Source organism: Phodopus roborovskii, unplaced genomic scaffold (assembly GCF_943737965.1).
Source record: "Phodopus roborovskii unplaced genomic scaffold, PHOROB, whole genome shotgun sequence".
NCBI classification, from domain to species: Eukaryota; Metazoa; Chordata; class Mammalia; order Rodentia; family Cricetidae; genus Phodopus; species Phodopus roborovskii.
In genome coordinates this window covers 1,895,527-1,920,110 of record NW_026126639.1, presented here as the reverse complement: position 1 = coordinate 1,920,110, position 24,584 = coordinate 1,895,527, and the positions used below count along the sequence as shown (strand labels likewise).

Here is a 24,584-nt window from a genome sequence, read left to right as displayed (position 1 = left end):
TGCCACTGGGCACTGGCCCACCGAGAGACTGCAGGACTAGGAATCCACATCTGGCTCCTTGTCCAGAACTTTCTTAGCTTTTTCAGGCCCTATGTTTGGATACTTGAGTCTCCACATTGGGCACTATATGTAATACGTTTCTTTCTGTCCCACCAGTCAGCTCCCAAATAATAACTCCTAATTTTTTCTGGATTTTTTTGTTATTATTAATTTATTTTTTGCATTCCAATCCCAGGTCTCCCTCCTTCCTTTCCTCCCACCCCTCCACTCCCCCCTCCTCCCATCAGCTCCCATCAGGGTGAGACCCCCCATAAGAAGTCTACTAAGTCTGTCCCATCATCTCGTTGAGGCAGAACCAAGGCACCTCTCCACCCCCCACAACCCTGTGTCTAACCTGGGCAAGGTATCTTGTGGTGTGAAAGTGCCTCCTTCGGGAATGTGCCCAGCAGTGGTATTTCAGGGTCTTGAGGTAGGTTGATCCCTAATTTTCGAGAAATCACCTTACTGATTTCCATAGCAGCTGTACAAGTTTGTACTCCCAGCAGCAATGGAGGAGTGTTCCCCTTTCTCCACATCCTCTCCAGCATAGGCTGTCATTGGTGTTTTTGATCTTAGCCATTCTGATTGGTTTAAGATGGAATCTTAGGGTGGTTTTGATCTGCATTTCCCTAATGACTAAGGATGTTGAGCATTTCTGTCTTTCTGTCATTTAAGATTGTTTTGTTGAGAATTCTTTATTTAGATCTGTGCCCCATTTTTTTAAAATTGTATTATTTGGTAGGTTGATTTCTAATTTCCTGAGTTCTTTGTACATTTTGGAGTTCAGTCCTCTGTCAGATGTGGGGTTGGTGAAGATCTTTTCCCATTCTGTAGGCAGCCTTTTTTGTCTTGTTGACCATGTTCTTTGCTTTGCAGAAGCTTCTCAGTTTCAAGAGGTCCCATTTATTAATTGTTGCTCTCAGAGTCTGTGCTACTGGTGTTCTATTTAGGAAGTGGTCTCCTGTGCCTATGAATTCAAATGTATTTCCCACTTTCTCTTCTATGAGGTTCAGTGTGGATGGATTTATGTTGAGGTATTTGATCCATTGGACTTGAGTTTTGTGCATGATGATAGATATGCATCGATCTGCAGTCTTTTGCATATTGACATCCAGTTATATCAGCACCATTTGTTGAATGTGTTTTCTTTTTTTCCATTTTGTATTTTTAGCTTCTTTGGGAGACTTTTTATTAATTACAAAATCTTGGCCTATAACGTAGGCTTATTTTTAACTAACTCTTACAACTTAAATTATCCTATTTATATTAATGTATGTCCTATCCCATGGCGTTACCTGTCTACCTCTCTTCCCTCTTTTACCCTGTTTCCTCTCCCTGTCTCCTGGCTTTCTCCTGCATGTCTAGATTCCACTCCCTACCCCTTTCTCTCCCTGGAAACGTCCCCTATATCTCCTGCCTAGGCATTGGCCATTCAGCTTTTTATTATACCAATCACAGCAAATATGTGCCCACACAGTGTACAGATGTGGCATCATTACATGCTCTGGGACTTCAGGGTGCATAAAAAGGAGAGAGGGTGGTGAGCAGGAGGGTTCATCTGTCTCTGCTTCCAGGCTGCAGGTGAAATGACATGGTGGGTTACCTCAGACTCTCGTGGCCATGATGGACTTCACTTTAACTGTGAGCTGAAACGACCCCTACCTTCCTTAAGTCACTTTTCTCAGAGCAGTGAGACAAGTCACTAAAACAACTTTTCATTTGTTTGAATTTTTTCAAACTTAGCATTAATATACATATATTAGGTGTCTTGCCCTAACACATTGCAGTTTAGAGTTGAAGACATGCTATAGTGTGGCCCACAGTATCTCCTCTATTGAACTTACCTTTTCATATTTGTAAAGTGCATGGATAATACTGTTTTTTTTTCTACATTTTTACAGGAATAATGCAATGGCTATTTTTTTTAAAAATATTTGCCATAAAGTTTGTTACTCTACTTTCTAGCCTAAGCAGACAGATTGGGAGAAATTGCTGTTTGCCCTACATCTGATATAGGCGTGTGATCAGGGAAAAGCGTTCCCTCTACACGCTGATGTAATCTGCTCACACTTAGATCACCACAGGCAATGAAAATAGATGCTCTGTTTTCAACAACTGTAATATAATTAACTCTGAGACCCAGCTACTGAATCGACAGGATTGCAGTCTGCTGAGCTTTGCTTGGGGCTGTTGGCGGTATACGATTTGAAATAATTGAAGGTGAGATGAAACCAGTGTATAATTAGTCCTCGATATTGAATGCAGCCGGTGAGACATACCCTCTCTTGCCGCCTCCGCTTTGCTATTTTCTCTGTTCAGTGCACATTCGCTGTGGCAGGTAGGGAATAGACTAGTGGAAGGGACGGAGTGACTCTTGTTTCCTTTTCTCTTTGTACCCCAAGAGATATGTATGACAGGAGCCTCAGATGGTCCCGTTTCTTCCTTCCGGGTATTTAGGGTAGTCTTCCGGGTATTTAGGGCAGTCTTCCGGGTATTTAGGGCAGTCTTCCGGGTATTTAGGGCAGTCTTCCGGGTATTTAGGGTAGTCTTCTGGGTATTTAGGGTAGTCTTCCGGTTATTTAGGGTAGTCTTCTGGTTATTTAGGGTAGTCTTCTGGTTATTTAGGGTAGTCTTCTGGTTATTTAGGGTAGTCTTCTGGTTATTTAGGGTAGTCTTCTGGGTATTTAGGGTAGTCTTCTGGTTATTTAGGGTAGTCTTCTGGTTATTTAGGGTTGTCTTCTGGGTATTTACAGTAGTCTTCTGAGTATTTAGGGCAGCCTGAGCACAGGACACATTGATGAATGTATGTATGCTCAAACCATGAGCAAATATGTCTTTCTTTCATGAAGTTGCTTCTTATGAGGTTTTTCACCATAATAATGAGACAAGTAACTAGTAGATAAATTAATTTATTTCCCTTAAATAAGATTATAACTCTAACCCTAATGATATATATTCACATATACATGTTCATGTGTTTACCTATTGTCTAAGACAAACACAATCTTTGGATTAAACTAAAATATCTACTTATGCTCCCTGTACCTACCCTATCACGAGCCACAACTATTGTCTGCCATGGAAAAGCTGAAGTGGGCCAGTCTTTTAAAAATACCTCTTCACACCCAAAACAGTAAAAACAGTAGCCTGCAATAGCCATAAAAGCTGCACCGGGTGTCCACAGATAACCCTCCGTGGCCATATATCACTTCCTCTACCCTACATATGGCGTTTTGAGAGACAGGCCATCTCTGCATTTCCAGTAGGGAACGTACAAAACACTGGAAGTGTGAAAGAAGCAAGTAGTTCCCAAGGTTGAGCAAGGGTGGCTGTGGGTCTCTGGGGCAGCAGACATCCCAGCTGACGAGCAGCCAGTAGCCTGGCATCCAGAAGAGAGGCTTTAGCCCCTCCTCCTCAGATACCGCTCTGGGTCTGAGGACAAGAGCAGATAGCATCACCGTGTTAGAGACACTGATTGGGGGGGGGCAGTTGAAAGATCTGATAAGGTCCACAGAGAGAGAAGGAGGACCTCCTGGGAGGAAAGCCCGCTCAGCAGGAGTCACCCGTTCCTTTAGAGCCCTGGATCTCAACCTTCCGGATGCTGTGACCCTTAATGAATGTGTGGTGTTGACCTCCAACCACAAAGTTACTCATTGCTACTTCATAACTATAATTTTGCGACTGTTGTGAATCATAAGGTAAATACCTGTGTTTCCCAGTGGTCTTGGGTGACCCCTGTGAAAGGGTCACTCAACCGGAAGGGGTTGCGACCCACAGGTCACAAACCTCAGTTGTATATCTTTTTCTTCTCTCTTGCTAGCCATGAAAACAGAAACATCAATGAAGGCAATTAAGCGTGTGTGTGTGTGTGTGTGTGTGTGTGTGTGTGTGTGTGTGTGTGTGTGTGTGATGTCTTTGCATATACTTCTGTGTGTGTGTTTTCATTCTTGCTGTTAGTGGTATGCAAGATATGAATCAGTGAGTTAATGGAGGCTGACTCTGGATGGTCATCTTGTTTGATGGTTATTACTCTTTGTCCATTTATATATTTATAATACCTATATTATGTATGTCATGTACATCACTCTCTTCATCATCATTTAACGTGTATTTATTATACGTTTACTGTCAAATATACTCCATTCAACTTAATTTTATTGCCTAATTTTCTACAATTAAATAAGTTTGCTTTTGCAAACAGTGAGGAGCAATTGATGCTGTTAAGTAATAAGTGGGCTCCCTCACTCCCTGGAGGCTGTGAATGGCACCTGCCTTGCCTTGGCAGGTTTCACCCAGGGTTTGGAAGTGACTTCTGTTCTAGAGTAGATGCTTTTCTTCAAGCTTCTCAGAAGCCAGTCTGCAGCACAGCTGAGTCCCCACGCAAACATTTCATTCACAAGTCTACACGTACTGTGTTGGTATTATACACAAATCACATTCTGGTTCTGTTTTGATCTTCAGAAGGAGGAAAAAGCCTTTGGAGTGACAGGACACTTGAGTATTCTCCATCAAACCCAGTGGATTAGAAAGGTTTATATGAAAGTGACAGTCCAGGCTTGTGGTCCAATCTGCTTCCAAAGTAGTGGGTTCTGTGCACAGGAAAAGACATTGTCACTCCAGAGAGAAGGTTTCCTTCATAGCTACCCTCCTGTGTGGATAGTCTTGGCTGTACACGTGCCACAAACAGTGAGATTCTCCATCTACTCTTCCACACTTGGGGACACGCCCTTCAGTAGCCTGGAGGAATTATTAGTGATCAGTTCATGACGATTTTGTATTGGAAGTTCTCAGCAAGCGAGCTTCCCCACTAGGCTGCCTTTGACTGATTTAGAATACACAGGATTCGGCCTGCTAAGGCCATAGAGTTACAGGCAGAGTGGGTATAGCAAGGCTATCAATTCTCAAAGCCCGCTCACCCCTAGTGACGAGCTTCCCCCAGCAAGGTTCAATGACCTCCCCTGAACAGAGCCACCTTCTAGAGACAACAGGCTGCAATGTCTTGAGTCTGTGGGAACATTTCTCATCCAAGCCGCCACGCCCTCTTACATTTTCAGTCCAAGTTGGAGTCTATGTCAAAGAAAGGAAATTCAACTGATTGTGTAACGTTTCTGCTGAAAAATAATGAGAGGCTATAAACATATAATAAAGCCAAAACACCATGTAATTTAGATGTGTGATGTTTTGTTGGCAAAAACTTTCATTTACATAAAGCTTGGATAATGAAAGGCATCATTGTGTAAGCGAATGTGGTACCCAGAATAAATGAACACTGTATTAAAAATGCACAATGCAAGAAGAGTTCAATTAATTACTCGAGCATGCGTGGCACAGCCAAGTTCTTCGCTGCAAAACAGAAACGTTTAATTTTATAATGTACTGGAGAGGTTTCCTTCTCTTATCAAATTCCACTTGTGCTTAGCCTTTTCATCTTCGATGTTGGAGGGGTCCTTTGACATTCTTGCTCTGCTGTATATGAGTTTCGCCTTCGTCTTAAAGATTTATTTTTATTTTGTGTGTGTGATTATTTGCCTGTATGTAAACACCAGATACATGTATGCACTACATGTGTGTCTGGCATCTCCAGACGTCAGAAGAGGATGCTGGGTCCTATGGCACTAGAGTTATAGATGGCTGTGAGGCTCCGTGTGGGTGCTAGGAATTGAACCCAGGTCCTTTGCAAGGGCATAAAGTACTCTTAACTACTGAGCCATCTCTCCAGTCCAGAGATGTATTTTTAATTACTTATGTATTGGAGGGGGGCGGTAATTGCACATGAGTGCAACTCTGCATGCCGGCTACCATGCAGCATCAGATTCCCTGGAGGCGATGTTACTGGCCTTGTGAGATGGCAGTGAGCCTTCCGATATGGGTTCTGAGAACTGGACCCAGGTTCTCTTCAAAGGCGACAGCTGTTCTTAACTACCAAGCCATCACCCTGGCTCCAGAGTGGTTTCTTACAGGTTATATGTACTTTGCCACTGATCTCACCCCTATGCTGCTTCTGGCTATTCACTGACAGGTTATAAGATTAGTCATGTGTTTGAATTTTGACTGACAAAAAGGGATGAAATGTGAAATATGAAGTTACTGGCCCATGTTGGGTAATCCTTGTCTAAAAATATATGCCAGCCATGCCCCACTGAGTAAGTGTCGGGTGAGAGTACTCTGCTAATTTCCGACTTGGTCCCTCAGAGGTGATATTTCTGTAGGGGTCTCGCAGCTGCAGAGCCCCATGGCTTGGTCTTGACAGTCACATGCTTAGTGTCCTTTTTGGAGCACTGTATGTGAGAGCTTTCCTTGTCCTCGCTGGAGCCCTGCTAATTAGGTGCTTCATCGTCCCCCGTCTTAATTAGACGAGGCAGTGGTGTGTGAAGAGATGAAGTGATTGATATGATGTTATATTTTCCAGGTAGAAGGGGCACATGCCACACGGAACCCCCCCCCATGCATGTTGCATGTTAAACATATAGCTACACATGATGAACGTACACAGCTGTTTTATGCCAACAGGGTCATAATCCTTTTTACTTAAATGGTGCTGTTCTGGTTGGACAGAGACTCGGTGGCTCAGGGCTCTAGCTGCTCTGGTAGAGGACATCAGTTTGATTCCTGGGACTCACATAATGGCTCGCAACCATTTGTAACTCCATTCCTAGGAGTTTGATGCCCCGTGGGCACCTGGCGTGCATGTAGTGTACATACACACATGCAACTAAAATGCTAACACATGTAAAAGGAAATGAATACATCCTTTTCGGGAAAATGTTGGCATTCCCCAATTACAACACACCTCCTTTAATTGTATGCCTCAAGGAGAAGCAGGTGTCCGTTTTCAAGGGTTACGCTGCCTCCATTTGATGTGGACAAGCAGAAACCTAAGTATGACTTCTGCCCTGGGGACCACCGAAGACAGGAGCTCTCCCTGAACTTGAAACTAGTGTTTCAGCTGGACCAGCAGCCAGCACGCCCCAGTGTGCCTCCTGCCCCTCCCCCCAGCATCCCTGGGGTCACGGGTGGGCACGTGGGACTACACCTGGCTTGTTTGCAGGAGTGCTGGGAATTCAAACGTAGGTCCTCACCACGTGCGGCCAATGTTCTTACCTGCTGAGCCGTCTCTCCAGCCTCCTACACAGAAATTTGTTGACTATGTCTGTAATTTAATTGTGTCACTTTTTTTTTTTATCCCAGATTATCACTAATGTTATAAATAAACAAAAATCCAGGCTGGCTTGGCACTCAAAGAGATTCGCCTGCCTCTGCCTCCCCGGGCTGGGAGTAAAAGCGTGCCCCACTAGGCCCCACGCACAAGTTTTATTTTGCAAGCAATCAATTCTTTGCTTAATGGATTTTGCCTGTTGTGGTTTATTTTACAGTGCTTTTTATGCCCTAGGTCTCACAGCTGTCTCCCTTGTGTGTTCTCCTGATTCTATTGAGAAACCATCATCCCATCTGGAGTTTAATTATGTGAACTGTGTGAGGCCAACATTTTTCTTAGTCCTTATTGTTGATTAGCCAGTGGCCATGGTACAATATACAGGACAGCTGCTTTGAAATGTCACTCATCAGATATAGAGTTCTCACATGCGGAGAGGGGCTTCCTCAGCGTGTCCTCAAAATCCTCAAATGTAGAGAGATCACTACAGTCATACGCCCAGTTTTGGCGCTGGCAAGATGCCTTCCCAGCCCCTGCCCTGCCCCCACCCCCCACTCACTCAGTGTTGTCCTGAATACAAGCACTGATTTAGTTTTCTCTTTTCCGGTGAAATTTAGACTCATCTTCTCATGTTTTGTTTTAAAATGGCAGTGGCATTTCAGTCGAGACCGTGTTGAATTTACACGTGTGGTTTGAATAGGCGTGGGCCACCATAGACTCATGTGCTTGAATGTTTGGCCAGTAGCGAGTGGCACTATTAGGGAGTGTGGCATTGTTGGAGGGAATGTGTCATTGTGGAGTTGGGCTTTGAGGTCTCATTTATACTCAAGCCATGCCCAGGGTGACAGCTCATTCCCAGTGCCTGTGGATCAAGATGTGGGGCTCGGGTCCTTCTCCAGCGCCGTGTCTGCCTGCACGCTGCCTCTCTTCCCTTCATGATGACAATGGACTAAACCTATGAAACTGTAAGTCACCCCAATTAAATGTTCTCCTGTATAAGAGTTGCCATGACCATGGTGTCTCTTCACAGGAATAGAAACGCTACTTAAGACATGTATTTGGGGGAGGCTTTTGTGTTAACTGACTCTTTTAATGTCTCTGTAAAATACCACATACTTGTTAAGTTTGTCTCAGGTTGTTCGGGGGCTGTATTACAATAGTAAATTAAATATTTGCATTATGTTTTTAAAATGCCCCACCGCCTCTGTGTAGTGAGACGATCTCGCTCACATGTCTGTTGGCTCCAATAAGTATTTTCGGTTGGCTTCGCTGTGCACACTGCATGGATGGGGCCTGGCAGACTTCCTCCTACAGGAGGTGTAAGAAGAGCTGTCTTCCACAGTGTGGGTCTCTTTGTGTAGTTGGGTTCTCACTGTTTGTCAAGAGTGTGGCCTGTATATTGTTTCCTTACATTTATTTCTCTTTTGTAGCAAAATGTACAGGCACTTTCTTTTTTGTATCAATAAATGAAAATCCATGTTAATACAAAGTATTCATTTCTATACCATAATCCCCCTTTTACCTTTAAAAAAGAGCTTAGTTGTGTTCATTAACCATTTATAACCAACCCCATTTAAATGAAAACAAACATTTACAGACAATATTTGGGAATTTCGGTGTCATTCTTTCCTAACTGCTTCCTGATGGTAGGGGGCGCTGTCATGGGGCATCCTAAGAAGATGCAGAAATCTTGGCTGTAGTCTGTAAGGCTGACTTGTCGCAGCTGTTTTGAATGTTGGATCACCTGGGACACTGCTTCAGGGCGTCCATCAAACCATGTTAGTCTGGAAGGAATTCACAGCTTTTCATTTTCTGTGGAAACAAAAATAGAAATCCTTTTCCCCAGTAACCTGTCCAAAGCATTTTTTAAGATTACTCCAGCAGCATTTCTTTTAACAGTTGTTGCTGTTTCCTCAGCAGTCAAATAATTCAAAGATAACACAATAGCATACGGTATCCAGACTCTGTGTGCTTTCCATCTTCACGTGACTTCTTCATTACTCATTTTTTATCAATTATTTATTTTACTTTTATTTGTTCCTTTTTTTGAGACAGGTTTTGTGTGTGTGTGTGTGTGTGTGTGTGTGTGTGTGTGTGTGTGTGTGTGTAATTTTGGCTGTCCTTGAACCCTGGACATCAGGCTGGCCTTGAACTCACAGAGATCTGCTGGCCTCTGCCTCCTGAGTGCTGGGATTAAAGGCGTGTGCCCCCATACTCAGCTACTCTATTTCTCCTTCGTTTTTAAACAATTTATCCTATTTCTTTTTCTCTCACAAGCTTACGTATATTTTTAAACGCAGTGTACATGTTTAGAGGCTTTACTTTTCCCTATGAATCTGTCTTTACTGTAAATCTTTATCTTTTTTCTGGCCATGAGTCTTTTATCTGCTAAACAACAACATTGCTAAAATTAAAGGGGCAGCTATTTTAGCCACTGTCTTTCTAAGATAGCAGGAGTGGGGGTATGTTTCCCGCCAGCACTGAGAGCTGTGCTCACCGCCGTGATCTAAGCTGCCATGAAGCAGCATGCTGCTGGCTTGGAGATGACGTCACTGCCCCTATCAGCTCTCATACACACCATTCAGTTTTTAGCAGGGCCTCTTAAAAGAGCCATGTGGTTTCTGCCGCTCATGACGAGTCAGGAAATCTCTTTTAAAGGAGTTGCACAAGTCTCTGCTTGGCTCTAGCAAAACAGAGCCCACGGGAGGAAAATGCTGCTGCCAAGAAGCCTTGCTTGTCTCTGTTCTTTTGTTTCTAAAACCCCTTTTTAGCTTTTGTCAAGTTTTAAGTGGAAATTCTTTGTACCCATGTTGTAGGCGCCATTTTGTTATAAGCAGTTTTCCTGCCAGCCTGGCCTCATGGCCATGTCAGCCCCAAAATAACACACAGAAACACTGTATTAATTATTAATTACTAGTTACTAGTGTTTCTTACTGGCTAGCTCTGTCTCAAATATTAACCCATTTCTGTCAATCTAAGTATTTCCACGTGGTCTTATCTTACTGGAGAGAGGGGCTGGACATCTTACTCCCCTTGTGTCCTACATTTCGACTCCTATACAGGCACTTTTAGAAAGCTTCTGTTTTATATTTTAAAAATGTACACTTTTAAACTAAAAACTCACTATGTCAGCTTATAGATTTTTAAATAGTGGGTTTTATATGTGTGTACATGCACATACACGTACATGGAAGTACACATACATGCATAATAACAATATATACATACAAACATGCATGTATAATACACATATATACATGCATACAAACATGCATACACCCATATGTACATGCATGTATACATACTTACTTATCATCTTGTTAATAACAAAGTTTTCTTGGTCCTGTGATACATGCATGTGTACATACTTATGTATCATCTTGTTAATGACATAAACTTTTCTTGGTCCTGTGAATTTGATCAACACATTAGTTTATAAATTCTTGGGGATTTTAAAAATAAAATATTCAATTTTGTAAAAATAATGCATGTTAACAGTTTTAAAAAATCAAACAGAACAATAAAGCTGAAAAAGAAAAGCAGCTGTCTTTAGCCTCAGCCCACCGTAACCCCCTCAAGTCATGCTTCAGGAAATCGATTCCTTCCAAGGTCTGGCTGACCCTTTTCTTCTTTAATTTGAAAGCAGCATGCTTAATTACAGTTTTAAAATTTTGAGTGTGCCTATTGATTTCTTGTGGGGAAATAAAGACTGACCTCCGTGCTCCTGGCCACACAGCAGACCCGCTGACCGCCTCTCAGGTCAGCGCCTATGCTGGTAACTGCAGGCGCACAGTTCTCCGGGCCAACAGCCCATCATCCTGCTTTCCATCCTGCCCAACTTTTAACTTTCCCTGGGTCTTACAAGCCTTTGCGGCTCTTTGCCTGGAGTGTGCCTTTGTCAGAACCCACCTGCCACTGTATGTTTAGTTGCCAACAGTTCTTACCAAACATTCTCCTTTTATGGCAGGCACCCTAGTCTGTATATGACTGTGGTGTGTGACTTCTAATTGGTCATAATATTAAAAACCCAGAGTTCTCTGAAAGATCAGAGAAGCAGGGCGGCCAGCCGCTAGTTCTTACCTCTACTGTATCCTCAGACCAAAGGGGAGACCCTGCCCCACGAGTCCTCAGACTGAATGCAGTCTCTGTGGACCTCAGTCTGAATGCACTGGGCTCCTGTCTCCTCCCATCTTATAACTCCTCTACCCACCTAAGCACGTCATTCCTGTCTTCAGCTCCCTAGTGCTGGGATTAAAGGCGTGGCCACCACTGTATAGCCGCTGTGGTTAACTAGTGCGGATAGCTCCGCACTCTGATCTCCAGGCAAGCTCTATTTGTTACGGCACAAACAAAATGCCAGCACATATGTTCACAATTTATATTTTAAACAGACTAATAATAGATTTTAGAGCATTTGTTTCTGTTCCTCTAATGATCTTGGTTCCTTTTTTTTTTTTGAGTTCCACATTGTCCCTCAGTGGCCACCAGTCTTGGCTCTCTGTTCTATAGGACCTGCTAAAGGTGGCCTTTGTCCGGTTGCAAGTGTGGCACTATCTGTTTCTTTTGGCTGGCTCCCAGGAGTCATTTCACAAAGTGGCATGCAGACCTTTGTTCTTGTGGTGCTAAAGGGAAATGCCATCATTCCTTTGGGGTATGTAAGCCGGCTGTGCAGGTGTTGTGTGCTCAGGATGTTGCCAGCTTCCTTAGGCTGAGCAGGCACCTGCTTGGATCTCTTCACCCATGCACAGAGATGACAGACAGGGCAAGGCTGTAGGGCCTGACCCACTTCTGTGTCCCTAGCACCCACGGTCAGACCTTACTGATGGTTCTGGTGTCCCCTAACTGTGGGCACAGGACGCTGCCACCTTTTACACACTACTCTGCACGTCGCGTTTTTGCTCTGGTTTTCCTAAGGCTGGTTTTGTGTTTTCTGTGGGCAACTCATACTGAGGAAGTTCCCCAGAAGTCTGGCAACTTACTCCAGGGGGTTCCTGCAAAGTCTGGCAACTCCTGGGGGGGGGGTGGTATTTCTCAACACTCTGCTTTCTTTCTTGCTTTCAGTGTGGATATGAAAATTTCCAAACAATCCTTTCTCATTCCTGGAGATTTGCTGAAGGGAGGGAGAAAGGGAGCCTTTCTCTTTTTCGGTCTTGCTTGGTTTATAACCCTATAACCAGCAACCTGTTAACCAAGTACTTTAATATTGTTGCTAACTGAAACTTGATGTCCATTTTGTGCCAGCGCCTTACACTATAATTCCCTACAGTGTCCAGACACTTGTCAACTTTGTTGTAAATATTTTAAAGTAATTTCCTTTTCTTATTTTCATGGCAATAGCTTTTCACTCAGCAGTTTTGCTAGCATTTTCCTCTGTTGCATGTTCAATTCCACAGGGTTTTTCTTTTTTTTTTTTCCCCGCTTTTCTATCATTTTATCCTTATTTCTGATAGCTGTCTTGCTCGTCTGGAAATTACCCTGGAGTTTTCTTGTGAGGCATGACTTTATTCCTCAAACTTCTAAATAATTCAGTGTTTTTATTAAATAAAGATGTAATTTTCACTGTTTTAAAGTTTTGTCTTGCTTTTTGAGACAAGGTGTGACTATGTAGCCTAGGATGGCCTGGGATCCTCTGTGTATTCCCAACTGGCCTCAAGCTCAGCAACCCTCCTTCCTTGGCCCTGAGTACTCAGCTTGGAGGAATGAGCAAAACTTTATTGGTTTCATCTCCATTTAATTTTAATATGTGATACACAGCCCTTCTGAGATAGATTATAAACATACGAGGGGTCAGTTAGAGTAGTTCATATCTTCAGTGAGTATATATTCTTAACGGGTATATTGACTCTTACTGAGACATTCAGAAACTTCTACTGTTTTTAATTGAACCATTGTTGCTATTGTTGTATGTTTCTTTATTCATTTATTCAATTGTGCCACAGTCAATACCTCCTTCTACCATGTGGCTCCCAGAATTGAACTCTGGTTTTCAGGCTCAATATTTAGTGCCTATACCCACTGAGCAATCTTTTCCACTGTAGGTTGTATTTTCAAACAGTTTCCCTCCCATTCCTTAGCTCAGGCTGGCCTGGAACTTACTATGTAGCCTGGGTTAGTGTCCAAGTCATGGTATTCCTCCTCCTTCAGACCCCCCCCCCCGGGCTGGGATTATTCCAGGCTTGGGCCACCACAGAAGCCACAGCAGACCTTTAACTGTTTAGATTGGGTCACAGGACCAATGAGTGGACGAGTGGATCTAAGCGGAGCAAGGCATGCTGGCACAGAGGGGCTGGCGCCCCGCGAGGGCAGGGAGCCGCTGTAGCACGGCTCTTCTGTGATCCTAATATGATTTTATAACAAAAGAGCCAAATTCAAAACCGACACTGTTAAACTACCAATCGTTGGATATTAACATATCAGCTAGACAGCAACTAATGATGGAGTTGAATTGAGTTATTTTAAAAAAATACATTTTATATACCGTGTGTGTGTGTGTGTGTGTGTGTGTGTGTGTGTGTGTGTGTGTGTCTGTCTGTCTGTCTGTCTGTCTGTCTGTCTGTCTGTCGGTCTGTCATGTGTCACGGTGTGCGTGTGGAGGTCAGAGAACAGCTTGTGGGAGTTGGTTCTGTGCTTGCACCCTGTGAGTTCCGGGAATTGAACCAGGGTTTCCAGGCTTGGCAGTGGTACCTTCCCCTGTTGAACCATCTCACTGGCCCTGAACTGAGTTCTTAATTAATGTTTCTACTTGAAGAATGGGATAATTAAAAATCCCAAAACATAATATACGGATAGCATAAAGAAAACGAAGACTCTAGTAAGTTCAAGGTGGCGTGCATTTTCAAAGTTAAAACCCAGAGAGAAACGGCAGGTCCCCTCCTGAAGCTGTCAGCTTGGAGAAAGGAGTAAAACCAGATGCTCTGGTGTTACAGACATCTCCTGTGGTTCATTGTGATGGTGCAGTCCGCTACAGATACGGACAACTGGTTCCCCAGCCAGTGCATAGTGAATCAGAAAGATGGTGGAAGGAGACTAAATGTCCTGGGACCCTGACAGCAGAAGAGACTGTAACTCACAGGGTGGGCATTCATTGCAAGAAGAATTATTTTTTAATTAAATTCTAGCCTATTGCAGTAATCATTTCACATGTATCCCTGCACCAACACTGCATTGTACACTTGGAATAAACACATTTTTTGAACTGCCAAATACTGGTCGATAATGCTGGTGGGGGCAGTTCCTATGCCTAGAAGCCAGCGAGAGTGACTCTCTAGAGGTGGAGAAGGGGAAGGCAAAAGTCGGGAAATCCATCTCAGAGCATCTGGGAAGAGGCACAAAGCTGGTCCCAAGGTGCAAAGGAGGGGAGGACACAGAGATGCAGAGAGAGACGTTGATGGACAGGTGGAGGTCACAGAGATGCAGAGAGAAACATTGATGGACAGGTGGAGGTCACAGGGATGCAGAAAGAGACATTGATGGACAGGTGGAGGTCGCTCACAAAGGAGAGGAGGTCATAGGGATGCAGAAAGAGACATTGATGGACAGGTGGAGGTCACTCACAAAGGAGAGGAGGTCACAGGGATGCAGAAAGAGACATTGATGGACAGGTGGAGGTCACTCACAAAGGAGAGGAGGTCACAGGGATGCAGAGAGAGACATTGATGGACAGGTGGAGGTCACAGGAATGCAGAAAGAGACATTGATGGACAGGTGGAGGTCACAGGGATGCAGAAAGAGACATTGATGGACAGGTGGAGGTCGCTCACATGGGTGTTCTCTTGTATCAGCCTCCTTTCTAATTGCTGTGAAAACTTACCTGGCATGAGCAACTTCAGGGAGGGTTTGCCCATCATGGTGGAATCGGCGTGGCAACGAAGAGATGAATGCCGGGGTTGGGGTTGCTTTCCCACTTTTATTCAGCCAGTGGCCCAAGCCTAGGGACTGGTGTTGCCCACATTCAGGGTGAGTCTTCCCTGTTTACACAAACCTTTCTGAGAACACCTTCACAGATACACACAGTGTGTTTCCATGGTGAATAGAAACCCATTCAAACTGGCAATGGTGATTAACTGTTTCATCTTCTAAGCAAGTGTGTCTCACAGACTTAGAGAGTGATGGATGTTAAAGTTCACCAGTGGACCGGAACTCCATCCAGATGGTAGGGCACCAATGGACGCTATAGGTTAATCTAGCCAAAATGCAAGGTCCTCTATGTAGTGTCCTATGCCACTGGGAAGACAGGTTATTTTAGGAAGGGCGAAGGTGTGGGTGGGCAAGAGTAGACAGGATGTAATTGCTGAGCTGAGCCCATGTCCAGCCTGGGGATTCTTGCGAGAGAGGATGACAGCACTCTAGAAAGTGGTGGATTATGCTTCATTAGCTTCCTATAGGGCAGTGGCTCTCAGTCTTTAGGTGTTGCATATCAGATATCAGTTACATTATAATTCATAACAGTAGCAAAATTATTAGTTATGAAGTAGCAATGAAAATAATTTTAGGGGTGGAGGTCGCCACGACGTGAAGAACTGCATAAAAGGGTACAGCGTTAGGAAGGCTGAGACCCACTGGCCCTAAGGATAATGACCTGGAGACACTATGGTCACTTCCCCCTTGGCCAGTGCCCTGGGAAAATGGCTCCTGTGGTTTCTGGGTCAAAGACGAGCAGAGCCTGAGAGGTCATCCCTCTGGGACTGAGAAGTATCCCTTCTTCCCTGGCAGATGGAGAGCCGTCACTGCCACAGAGCTTTGGATTTGTGTGTTCACAGTGTATCTCACATACTTGCAAGCCTGATTTGCCTCTGCTAGCTGTGGCTCCATTCTGTTCATAGGTGATGCTGCCCTGCCTGCCTTCAGAGAACCTGAGACAGGATAACTGACCTGGTAAAGCCCTGCACCAGTACATCCACCTCCGCCCACTTCCCTCCGTACCCCTCCCTCTCCCCCTCCCCCCTTCCCCTGACTTTTCATGTTCACCTACGCTGCACCAGGAGTGTCTTATCTGGTCTCCCAGCTGCTAGCCTCCACAATCTTTGGCAGCTGGACACTGTGATACACACTGTAGGCAACCAATGGGGCATGAGGGGCCCCTCACCCCAGGGTGACAATGAGGCCAACATGTTAAAGAAATGGAGGGTATCTTACAACGTGACTTATCTTCAGCCTCTGTCTGAATCACTCCCATCTCCCACGCTCCGATAACAGCCAGCCTTCCTAATTTTCAGCACATTGTGCACTCCTGCATTTGACCCGGTAGTTTACTTTATGCTCCTCTCCTCTTGTTTCCCTAGCAAGATGTCTTGAAGGTTTATCCACTCTCTAACTCTCTCCAACCACACTCTCTCCCAAGTCATTACTGATTAATTTCTTCCTCCTGTAATTCTATGGTGCCTTGTAGACGTGGCATTTGGAACATTATGTTGTGTTTGTTACACTTCTGGTTCCTTAACTGGACTTGGATTTGTCGAGTTAAAACACGAGGCATTTTTATATGAGGGCTTGTGCCTGGTCTTTTTGTAACGTGTTATGCCGTGTTCAGCTGCTCTTTTCTGGAGGGAAACAGAAGAGGGGTGGTGGATCTTGGGTAAGGAGGACAGTGGGGGGGGGCTGGGAGGAGAGGAAGGAGCGGAATTATGGTCAGGACATGATGCAATGAGAGATGGCTTGGGGAGTGAAGCAATGTAAGTATGAGGACCTGAGTTCAAATTTCCAGAATGTGAAATGGGGAACAGTAGCAGGCATCCATAGTGAGATGAGGGACAGAGACAAGAGAATCCATAGAAGCTTTGGGGGCAGCTAGCTTGGCTTACACAGTGGCAAACAACAAAAACCATACACACGGTCTCAAATTCAAGGTGGTAGGTGAGGACTGACCCCGAGGTTGCCTCCTGACCCCTACAGTGTGCAGTATACATACGCATACATGTAAGATTAATAAAAGGTAAGTGAGGTCACAGACAAGCTACTAATTGTATTTCTTCCATGTGTACCACACAGGAGGTCTTGCATACATTTTAGTTGCATCCATTTGATTCCGGGGCTGTCTCCACAGGCAGCCCTGGATGAGCACAGGCAAGCAGAATTCTCCAGAAAGGGATGTAGGCAGCTCACTGCACGGAGCTCCAACAGTAACAGGCTCCTGTTTCCCTGTGTAGTCTTACAGGTAGAGCATTGACCAACTGGAGACTTCTAGGACATGGAATTGTGATGGGGAAAGTTGTTTTACAAGTGATTCCTTTTAATCTTCACATGAGGAAACCAGCTTAGTTTCTAACAGGCCACACATTAGCTTCTGCCATCAATACCAGCCCAGCCATGGGCCTTTACACATGTGACCTTTACACATTCACGAATGTTAAGTCATTTTCCATTCCAGGCAAGAACAAGATACACAGTTGATGTTGGTGTAGGAGAACTTCGCTAAGGGGAGAACTTCGTTAAGGGATGCTGATGAGTTCAACTTCACTAAGGAAGTGTTTGATGAGCCTGGGTATCTGGAGAGAGGTTCTAATGAAGTGTTTTGTGTGCCTGTGCTCTGTTTGATCATGTCAACTATCAGAGTACAGGGTGAGTGGGCTTTCATGTGTCTGTGTTTCTGAGGTTTAATTTGTTTCCTGTAGGTTTCAAAACCTCCTGTGGTCCAGAAAGCTGTTTGTGGACAACATGAAGATCTATAACCACAGCTATATCTACATGCCTGCTTTCTCCATGAAGACGGGGACAGAGCCGTCTCTCCGTGTATATTACACACTGAAAGACGTGGGTGCCGATCAAACAGTGCTTTTTGCTAACCCCAACTTTCTGCGGAGCATTGGAAAGTTCTGGAAGAGCAGGGGGATCCATGCCAAGCGCCTGTCAACAGGACTCTTTCTGGTGAGCGCGGCCTTGGGCCTTTGTGAGGAGGTGGCCATCTATGGCTTCTGGCCCTTCTCTGTGAATATGCACGAGGAGCCCATTAGCCACCACTACTACGACAATGTCTTGCCCTACTCAGGGTTCCATGCCATGCCTGAGGAATTTCTCCAACTCTGGTACCTTCATAAAACTGGTGCACTGAGGATGCAGCTCGATCCATGTGAGGAGCCGTCACCCCAGCCCACTTCCTAGGCATTAGAGAAGAAAGCACTGGGTAGGGTATTTTTGCTAGGTTTTCTATGTGACTTCCAAAAGGAACGGCCAAGGTGTGTCATGGATTGGCATGATGGGAAACAAACACAATCCCAAACAGAACTTTGCTTTTGATGATGATGGCTTGGAGAACAATAAGAAATTAAATGTTCTGGAGAACATTTTATAGCATGTTGTGGATTTGCAGCTGGGGCAGCAAGGAGGAGATGCTGGCAGATCACTCGTCTGTGGTTCAGTTCTAGAAGATGCGATTCAAGGACCAGATGAACTCTAATCGCTGAGGCTGAGGAGTTCATCATGGAAGCATGTGGGAGATGCTGGGTATTGCTGAGTGTCGATACACACTGGCATCATAGTCATTTTAAAAGTCTTATTGAGACTGCCGTTAGGACTGTAGATTTTTAAAATTTATTATTTATTTTTGCTCAGTTTAGGGCTGTGGGTGGGTGATGGGGTAGACTTGCAAAATTCTTCCTGCTGATTTTTGTGATTCGTTAAAAGAAGTCTATGTTGACAACAGTCCCCTACAATAGTATAGTTTTAAATAAGAATTGCTTCTTGCCTCTTTGGTTAGTCTACTTATCATGAATCTGTCTTGAATTTAGACTGTGTTGATTCATAGTCAAGATAACATGAGATACTTCCTCTCCTCAGATGTTGAGAGAGAAACTCAAATTTAGGTCGCCATTATATCTACCCATTGGCTCTCTTGCTACTATTTTTATAAAATCACCATGCACACAAGTATATTTTTTACTTGTAGAGTGGTAAACGTGTCTTCATTTAATGATAGGTGAAGTAGCTTCCAGAAAGTAAGAACTTAGTCTGTAAGGCAGATAGACCAGAAGACACGGCCCTTGTCTCTTTAACATGAATATTTCCCAGCAAGATAACTCACGTGTGTGTACATGTGAATATTTCCTTTCAAGATAATGTGTGTATGTACACATGAATATAGACACATACACTCTGGCACACTATACGAAGTATTCAAGGATTATTCTCGTGGAACTGTCAAAACTGACTGTACATGGCCTGGTGTCTGTAACCAGTGTTGGAGAGCTACCGAAATATAGTATGGAATCCATTCCATGTTGGCATAAGTTGAGCTGGCATAGCAATTGCCCTCAGCTTTCATGCCAGCCCGGGGGGCAAGGTTTACCCTCAAATACATAATCCAGAGTGAGAACTGCTCTCTTAGTCATTCTGCTCCCGGGCCTCCAAATCTCATGACTAGGCCTAGTGCTGAGCATAGTGACAAGTGATATGGCTTATGCAGGTGAGGAGGTAGGAACCGCTAGCTGACAGTTGGGGATGCTTGGGCGGCTTGGTACAGCAGCTTTGACGCAGCAGGACAACTCTAAGACCAAATGTGTTCACTGTAGGTAAGGAGATAAGCAGGGACATTTTGTATGGTCTTCGTGCTTTGAGGTGCATTAGGCTCCAAGGAGGTGTGCAGACTCATGTTTATTGTTTCAAGTGTTGTCATGGTGAAGTTGACCCACAAGCTCTACTTCACCTTGAAGGTAGAAACTTAGTATATTAACCATCTCTATGAAAACAGGCTTTAAAAAGAAGACTAACTTACAAGGTATCGATGTTATTGAAGAGTTGCACATTTGAGGGTAGGGAATTTCCAGATGTGATCAAATATCCAGGTTACTCTAGAAATCAGTTGTGCCGGTGTTTATAGAATGGAGATGATGGAGTTCACCACTGGGTAGGGCTGGCTTGGTGTTTCCATCTTGTGTGGCAGGCGGCTTGGTGTTTCCATCAGGAAGGCAGTGTGAGCTGTGTTAGTCATGTCTGTGCAACCCTGTTTTGAACAACTGGTGTCTAATAGTTACCCAAGAAAGAATACATTTTTTTTTAACCAATAGACTTCATTAAAAGTGTAACAGGCCTAAGAAAACAACACATATGAAGATGTGTTCAGGTGCATGCATTACTTGGTAAATCTAAGCCGGAAGCTCATAAAACCCACACATCCCAGTTCACTGGGGATGCTATCTGGGAATCTGCACCCCTGCTACATTTCCTGGAGCACACCCGTGTAATGGACTTGTGTGCTTAGTGTACAACTGTAAAGCTAGTCCAGGAGGCATCGCAACTGCAGAAGAGAAATGGTCAACACTGTTGGGTAGACCTGCAATGATTGCCCTTCCCTGTCAGGTGTCATGAGCCAGCACCCGAGGACATGTTTTTGTTGTTAGGACCAAGAATACTAGCTGCTTGTAGTAGGGAACAGCCATGGATGATGGTCCAGAAGCACCAGGTCAGCCATTTGCCACAGAGAATGACCCACAGAAATGTTATTAGTGTGAAAATTGAGAAACCCCAAGTTAGAAAAGTTTGACTGCTCATGCTCTCGACCCTTTAAGACATAGGTACAGTGTTCATGTCATGAACAGCATCGCTGCAACCATTCATTATTTTATAGAGACAATTCATAGGTGTGTCATATATGTAACTTTTTGTGTTTGGTTAGATGATGTAGCTAAGCAAGAGGTGCGTGTGTGTGTGTGTGTGTGTGTGTGTGTGTTTATCATTATTTTTAGTAAAATACATTTTTCTATGTAAAAACTCTCCAGAATCATCCTGTAGAACATTCTGGAGTAATTCTATTACCCTTAAGAGGTTGGGTTTGGGTTCCATTCAGTTTTACTTCCTGAAATTAAGGCCTTCAGTTCTGGGCTTGGTATATTATTTAATGTACTTGACCTCCAACTTTCAGAGAGAAGGGATTTGGGTTATGAAGGATACATTCAATAGACAGCATTAAATTAATTTCAGTGCATCTGGCAACAGACGACTCCCCTCTCTACCACCAATTAGAGCAATGCTTTAAGTGGGTGCATGTGTGCATGCCTGGCAGCATACATGTGAGAGAGGGAGAGAGATGGAGACACACACAGACAGACAGACGGACAGATGTTCAGGTAGTGAGTGCCCGTTGTGCTTCTTTGCTGGGAAGCCAGTCATCTATAGTTTAAACTTCTTTGTTTGAAAAATAATCAGCTTTGTGGAGTTTTCTTGCTGGAAAACCCTCGTAAGGAGGGTATAATGAGAACCTCGGTCACTAGTGTGCTGAGGGCTCTTCACATTACGTGCTCCAGTACCTCAGCTTGCGTTTGCTAACCTGGGGGCCCCATGGCAGAGTCTGGTCACCTTGACCCAGTTGCAGCTCTGCTTATAATCACGAGGAGAAGAATTCCATTCTCTGTGTACATGGATAAACCTTCGGTGTCCCTGAAGCTAGGGAGCTAGCAAATATCCCACAGTTCCCGTGTTGTGACTTTGAAACCATGGGCTTGTGAAGTTGAGAGTTCACCTTCAGTCTATAAACTAATCGTGAGGCCACAGGATTTAGTCTGAGCCTTATACAACTCCTGTTTTATAAGTGGGAGGGTCTTAAATTTATAGACAGCACACACACACACACACACACACACACAGTATCTGCCTTATTCTCAGCCTTAATGTACCACTTAACATTTTCACATACATCCCAGAGATGAACGATTGACACACGTGAATAAATGGAAAGGTTGTTCGTACTTCCTGACCTTTCTTGTTGCAACAAGGAAGGAACATACTTCTGATTCCTTGTTTGGGTTTTCTCTCTGTTGCTGATATTTGTAGTTTCTTCTTCCTTTAACACAGAGTAACAGTGAGTTATACTATTGTGAACACTTGAGGAACTTGTTAGGGCACACAAGAGGAATTACGTAGTATGGTGCTCACCCACCTAGGACTGCCACACTCACTTTTGTGTTAAAAGCCTTTCTGCTTTTACTCTTCAGTTGAAGGTGTTGGCATTCAATCAGTGACACTAAGTTGACCAAGAGTTTGATGGTGTAATAACCCAATACAGTGATCGTGTTTCGTCTTGCTTCTGTGTACTTAGACTTCCTCCAGCTGGCTGTCACTTTCAAATGTATGTTCCTTGCACTAACAGTAAGCATTTTGGCTTAGTCCAAAACAGAAAACTTGATTCATGGAATTGTGGATTTCTCTTTACAGTAATAGAAAGAAAAACTGCAGTAGAGAAAAAGTTGTGGCCAAAATGAAAACTAAGAGGAAATAGTGATTTTTTTTGTTCCCCCACTGTAAAGGGTCTACTGGGAAGAGTCACAGCCTCGGAGGGCAGCTCAGCAGACAGGAAGGGATAGACTGTTGTCTTAGAATGTGCTTCTAAGAATGGAATGGCTTCAAGATAACTGAAAGGAACTGTTGCCATGTCATCATTAGGGTTAGGATGAAAAGATGTTAGGTGGACCATGAGCACGGATTGCGAGGCTGTTTCTGGGAAGATGTGAAGGTGGTACCTATTTTGGCAGTGGATCCTGGCAGTCTTGGAGGCCCCAAGTTCCTGCCTCCTGCAGGCGATGCCCACCGGGGTGCTTGAGTTTAGTGAAGCAAACACCTACATGTACATCCCTCTGTCCCCTGCCTTTTGATTCATAATCTCATGGTATGTTGTAATTTATCCCTCCTGTCACGATGATGCAGTGTTGGCGGCAAATGTCACCCTGCTGTTGACCAGTGGATGTGGTCATCACACAGTGCACGTAGCAAGGGTCAGTGTTAGCTTCCTGTCACCACAGTGATTCCGAGAGGCAATGACAACTTAGATACATTATCCTTCATGTTTTAGTTCAATCTCTCCCTCCGTCCCTCTCTCCTTCCTAATGCTATTTATGCCCATGGGAAATTGGAAAGTAACTGATTTGTTAATGTTGGGGAGTGGCAGAGGGTGCCTTAACTTTTCCTGGCTCGGCTCCCCACTTACATGTTCCCATCGTGTGTTTGTTACTTTGCAGATGTTTCCATGTCTGTCCAGCTTGTACCTTTATCTTCAGCAAGGGCCCTTTTAAATGTAGCAAATGGGACTATTTTATAGAAATTCATGATAGTTTATAGGCCTTGGAGAAGTCTGATAATGGTGTGTAAATATCCTTGGCTCAGTTGTGGGACGTTTTTTCTAAGGTCTTTTAGGTGATAACTATAGGAAGATTCCTAGAGTTAAGAATGTTTTTCCAGAAAATTCCAGTATTCATGGGAGCAGGGAACGAACACATTGCTGTTTTCCTCTATCTTCGGCACTGACAGGCTCCTCTCTCCACAGTTAGGGTGACTGATGGCTACTGTGGTGTACCATAGAGACACCACATACGAGAAGGGGAGAGAAAATACACACCGCACACTACCCTAAAGCCTGCTTCCTTCACCTTTTAAAAAATTCTATACTACTACTAGACTTATAGTTACCATGCATAGTTTGATCTGCATAATATCGGGGGAATATTTTTACCTCTAGCCTCTATCATTGCTCATTCTGGACTATTCCACATGTATGCAAGCTGTTTTATGAGTGCATATTTTCAGAGGTTGGGTAAGAGCAAAAATAGGAAATCTTAAATGTTCTTTCTCATATATTGTCTACTGGTCCATAGATATAATAATTCTGGGGAGATTTTTCAGGTCAGACTACAAAATTGAAGTCACCTCTGAAGTGTTTACAGAGTGACTTTCTCTGATTAAAGTCAGATTTGATTGACAGGGAGTGTGGGTTAACCCAATGCTCTTCATTTCTTTTCTTTTTAAGAATTTCATATAAAATGTAGCAGGTAAGGAAAAAGGTTTCATTGGTACTTTTTATGGTGTGACTTGAAAAAAAAATGGTGCCTATCTGTTGGCTAAGATGAACAGCAGTGTGCCAGAGGAGGGTCACAGGGAAAAGGTATCTCTTTGGTGTGTTCATCATCATGAACCGTGGCTGGCAGCGAGAAGATTAACCGAGTCTCAGTTTCTCTACCTCCCTTTCTTGGAGAATATTTGGAAATGTTCCCTGTGAATAAAATGGGTTTCTTTTCACTGCAGTTTGCCAAGTCCTCTTATTTCTGTGAATTATGTTTGCTATTCCCTTCTCAATTCTCCGTGTACTGTGTGTGTTTGACTCTTCCTGTGTGGGTGAACGTTGTTGTGCTCCTTAGTGAGAATTCTGTTTTAGAAGTACAGAATTATAGGGCTGGTGGGAAGGCTCAGCGGGTAAGGGAGCCTGCTGCCAAGCCTGGTGACATGCGTTTGATCACACAGGTCTGCACAGTGAGAGACAGCTACTGTGCCGTGATGCATGTGCACCCACACAGGCGCACATACACACAAAATTAATAAGATCTATTACAGAAGTTAAAGGAAAAGTGCATACATACACAATTATAGTAGGTGAGACCGCTCAGTGGGTGAGGAGGCTTGTCCCCAAGTCTGATGG

At 44.0% G+C, this 24,584-nt stretch overlaps 1 protein-coding gene across 1 annotated transcript in view; it reads left to right on the top strand.

The window, feature by feature from the left end:
• St8sia1 (ST8 alpha-N-acetyl-neuraminide alpha-2,8-sialyltransferase 1) overlaps nt 1–18,289 on the top strand; it is a 71,013-nt gene extending 52,724 nt beyond the window's left edge. The window contains exon 4 of the mRNA XM_051173373.1: nt 17,803–18,289. Within this exon, the coding sequence (XP_051029330.1) occupies nt 17,803–18,289 (487 nt within the window). The remainder of the gene's footprint in view (nt 1–17,802) is intronic.
• Nucleotides 18,290–24,584: the final 6,295 nt, after the last annotated feature.